The 2,884-nt window shown below is 44.6% G+C and overlaps 1 protein-coding gene across 2 annotated transcripts in view; it reads left to right on the top strand.

Annotated features, from left to right (window-relative positions):
- Positions 1 to 2,884, top strand: part of NCAPD3 (non-SMC condensin II complex subunit D3) — a 35,443-nt gene that overhangs the window by 13,410 nt on the left and 19,149 nt on the right. For both annotated transcript variants that reach the window (XM_031063225.1, XM_031063224.1), the window contains exon 14: positions 1,612 to 1,832. In XM_031063225.1, the coding sequence (XP_030919085.1) occupies positions 1,612 to 1,832 (221 nt within the window). The remainder of the gene's footprint in view (positions 1 to 1,611; positions 1,833 to 2,884) is intronic.

Below are 2,884 nucleotides of genomic sequence, written 5' to 3'. Positions count from 1 at the left end.
GGGATGCTGTAGCTCTTATCAGCCATGCAGGGACATTCAACAGCTGTTATCAGCAGATGTTCTCTGGAGGGAGGGGTGGGTGTGGAAGAGATAAGGAAAACTGCCCACTGAACAGAAGACAGCTGCCATCCAGATGGCAAATGGAATACATTTTGCCTTGGTGTCTGAGGCAATTAAAGTCAATTAAAGACACCTTGGGCAGTCAGAGGCTCCCAGAGGCTACAGCCAAGCTGGACGATGGTCACGAGTTTTTCACACAATTATAGATTGTGGGATTCACATTCTCTGAACGTGAGAGAGGCAGAGAAAAGAATGATCAAAACAATTCTTATCTCATTCACTGGTCCTGTGTTTGTGCCAAAGTAGAATGCAATATGGAGATTATTTACCCAGAGCAATGGTGTTTTGTTTCCTTGGCCTGTCAGGGCCAGCTGTGTGTGTGTGTCAGGACTGTTGGGACAGTCACAAGATTCTGGGCAGGTAGAGTTGAGTGCTTGGCAGATTCAGTTTAGATGCAATGTAACATAGTGTAATATAATATAGAATAATATAGTATAATAAAGTAATTAATTAGCCTTCTGATATCAATGGAGTTCTCTTCATCATTTCTCCCTGCCACAGGGCTTGCCCCTTGATTCCGATAATAAGTTTGGTCCATTTACTTTTATGAGTTTAAGTTTGGTCCATTTGCACATCAGGGGTTAATTCTCCAATTACACCTTCAGCTAATGAAGTATTCCCCCAGTTTGCTCCTCCCCAATTCATTTCTGTTTGTATTTTTTGGGGCCTGAGACAGTGAGGTGTCCTCGAGTTAGAGCCCTGGAGGGATTTTTTGTGTGAATAAACAGTAGGTGACACTCTGTATGGAGTTTAGAGTTATACCCTAAAGCAGCACAGGATTTGAAAAATAGAAAAGCTGAAATCCTAAGGCATCAAGGGGAATGGGAATTCTGCCACACCTGGGAGGGGGGAGAGCAGGAGGGTCCTCACCAATCAGTTATTCACTCTGGGAGCTGCATTTTAGGCTGCTCTAATTCTTTTCATTACCTTTTGACTCGGAAGTCATGACTCACTCTGATACCTACTTGTGATTTATGCAGAGTGCTTCCAACTGTTGGAAACACTGATTTTTCTGGCTGTTGATTTATGTGTCATGAAGAAAATGTTTATGTTGCTGGCCTTCTCAAGTTAAAAAAAACCCTGAATCACTTTCAGATGTAATGTGTGGATGATAGCAATGCTATATTTTTCTTTCTTTTCTATTTATTCACAGGGGGTTTGTAACTCAGGCTTGGAGCACAGGGTTTATATTAAGCAAAGCTCTTTTTTTTTAGTGCTAAATCATCTGCTGTACAGCCTTATTGCAAACCTGTTATAATTCTTTATAGAGTCTCAAAACAAAGTGTTGCAGTGCTTTAGCAGAAACACCAGGTATTTATCATAGAGATGATTAAAGACCTTGTGATGCTGAGTTTCCCTGTCCCACCTGCTGGCACACTGCTGGGCTTGATTAAAATTCAAGTTTCAAAGTTTGTAGCTGAACCTGGAGGCCTTTGCTGCTCTTACCCATGCATTTAGGATCCCCTAATGATTTAAAAATGTTTCTCTCAGTCCCAGCCCAGCAATGTCCTGGTGCAGAAGGCCTGGTTGAATGGCGTGGTGCCTGTGGTGATGGATGCAGAAAGCTCTGTCCAAGAAAAGGCCTTGGATTGCCTTGATCAGCTCCTGCTGCAGCACATAAAACCTTACCATAAATCCAGGAGTGGTGATGGGAGGCAGGAGCTGGCGTGGGATCTGCTCTCCCTGTTGTCTTCAGAAAGCCAGGAGCTGAGGTAAATGCATTTTCCCCTCCCCTGCCTCTGTTAACATTCAGGGATAAAACCCAGAAGTTTGAGGGTTTTTTTTCACTTTTAATCCCATTAGAATACACAACTTTTCCTTTACAGAAGGAAATTACCTATTGACTGAGGACTGAGATAAGAGTCTGAGTTTGTGTCCTCATTCCTTGTGTGGCCACAGCCTGTGAGGTACCACAGCTCACACACACCCTGTTAAAATGCACGTGCTGTCTGCTGTGCAGCGACAAGAAACCAAATTTTTCTCAGGGATTTCTTTGAAACTGCTCAAATTCCCTACTTGAAACTCTCAGTATCATTCTGGGGATGGAAACTACCACACTGAGGTGCTTGTGTTGCCCTGCCAGCTCCCAGGACAGGGCTGTTGAGGGTGGACAAGAAGAGTTCAGCTTTGCTCTGTGTCAGGTGTTTTCACCTGCTGCTCCTGTTACCTGTGCTCTCTCCCTGGACTGAAATGCTCACTGCTCCATCCCATGCTGGATGCACTGATAGCACATGAATATTTAAGTCAGATGGAGGTGTTCCTCTGACAGAAGTGAGAGAGGATATATAAAGCAAGAACATCACCTTGTATTAATTCTTATGTACAATATGTTACTTGTCTTGTGACAAATCGAATTATCCTGCCTGCCGTGGGAAGGAGAGGGAGAAATGGGATGACACACAGCATGACAAGGACACAACATTGATTAAAGACAGCTGTATGTTTATTAGTCAACAGGGCATAATAGCTCAGAAATAGCAGCTGAGGCACTGGTGGTGCTGCCGTGCCAATGTGGGGAGCTGTCACTGTTCTAATTTGGGCCATTTTCTAACAGGCTTTGCACATTCCTGGCACCTTCTTCCTCCTGACCCTGCAGGACCTTGCAGCTTGAGAAATCTCACAGCTCTACCAGTGTGGAGTAGATAATTAGGGTTGTGCAGAAAAACGAGCAGGCTGTGATGCTTGACATGACTCTGCTGTGCCTTCATCCCTGGCAGTGCTCAGGGCCAGGCTGGATGGGGCTCTGAGCACCCCAGGGTAGGGA

This window comes from Geospiza fortis, unplaced genomic scaffold, assembly GCF_000277835.1.
Source record: "Geospiza fortis unplaced genomic scaffold, GeoFor_1.0 scaffold68, whole genome shotgun sequence".
Taxonomy (NCBI): domain Eukaryota; kingdom Metazoa; phylum Chordata; class Aves; order Passeriformes; family Thraupidae; genus Geospiza; species Geospiza fortis.
Note: the sequence above shows the minus strand (reverse complement) of the source record. Positions and strands in the feature narration are given on the sequence as shown.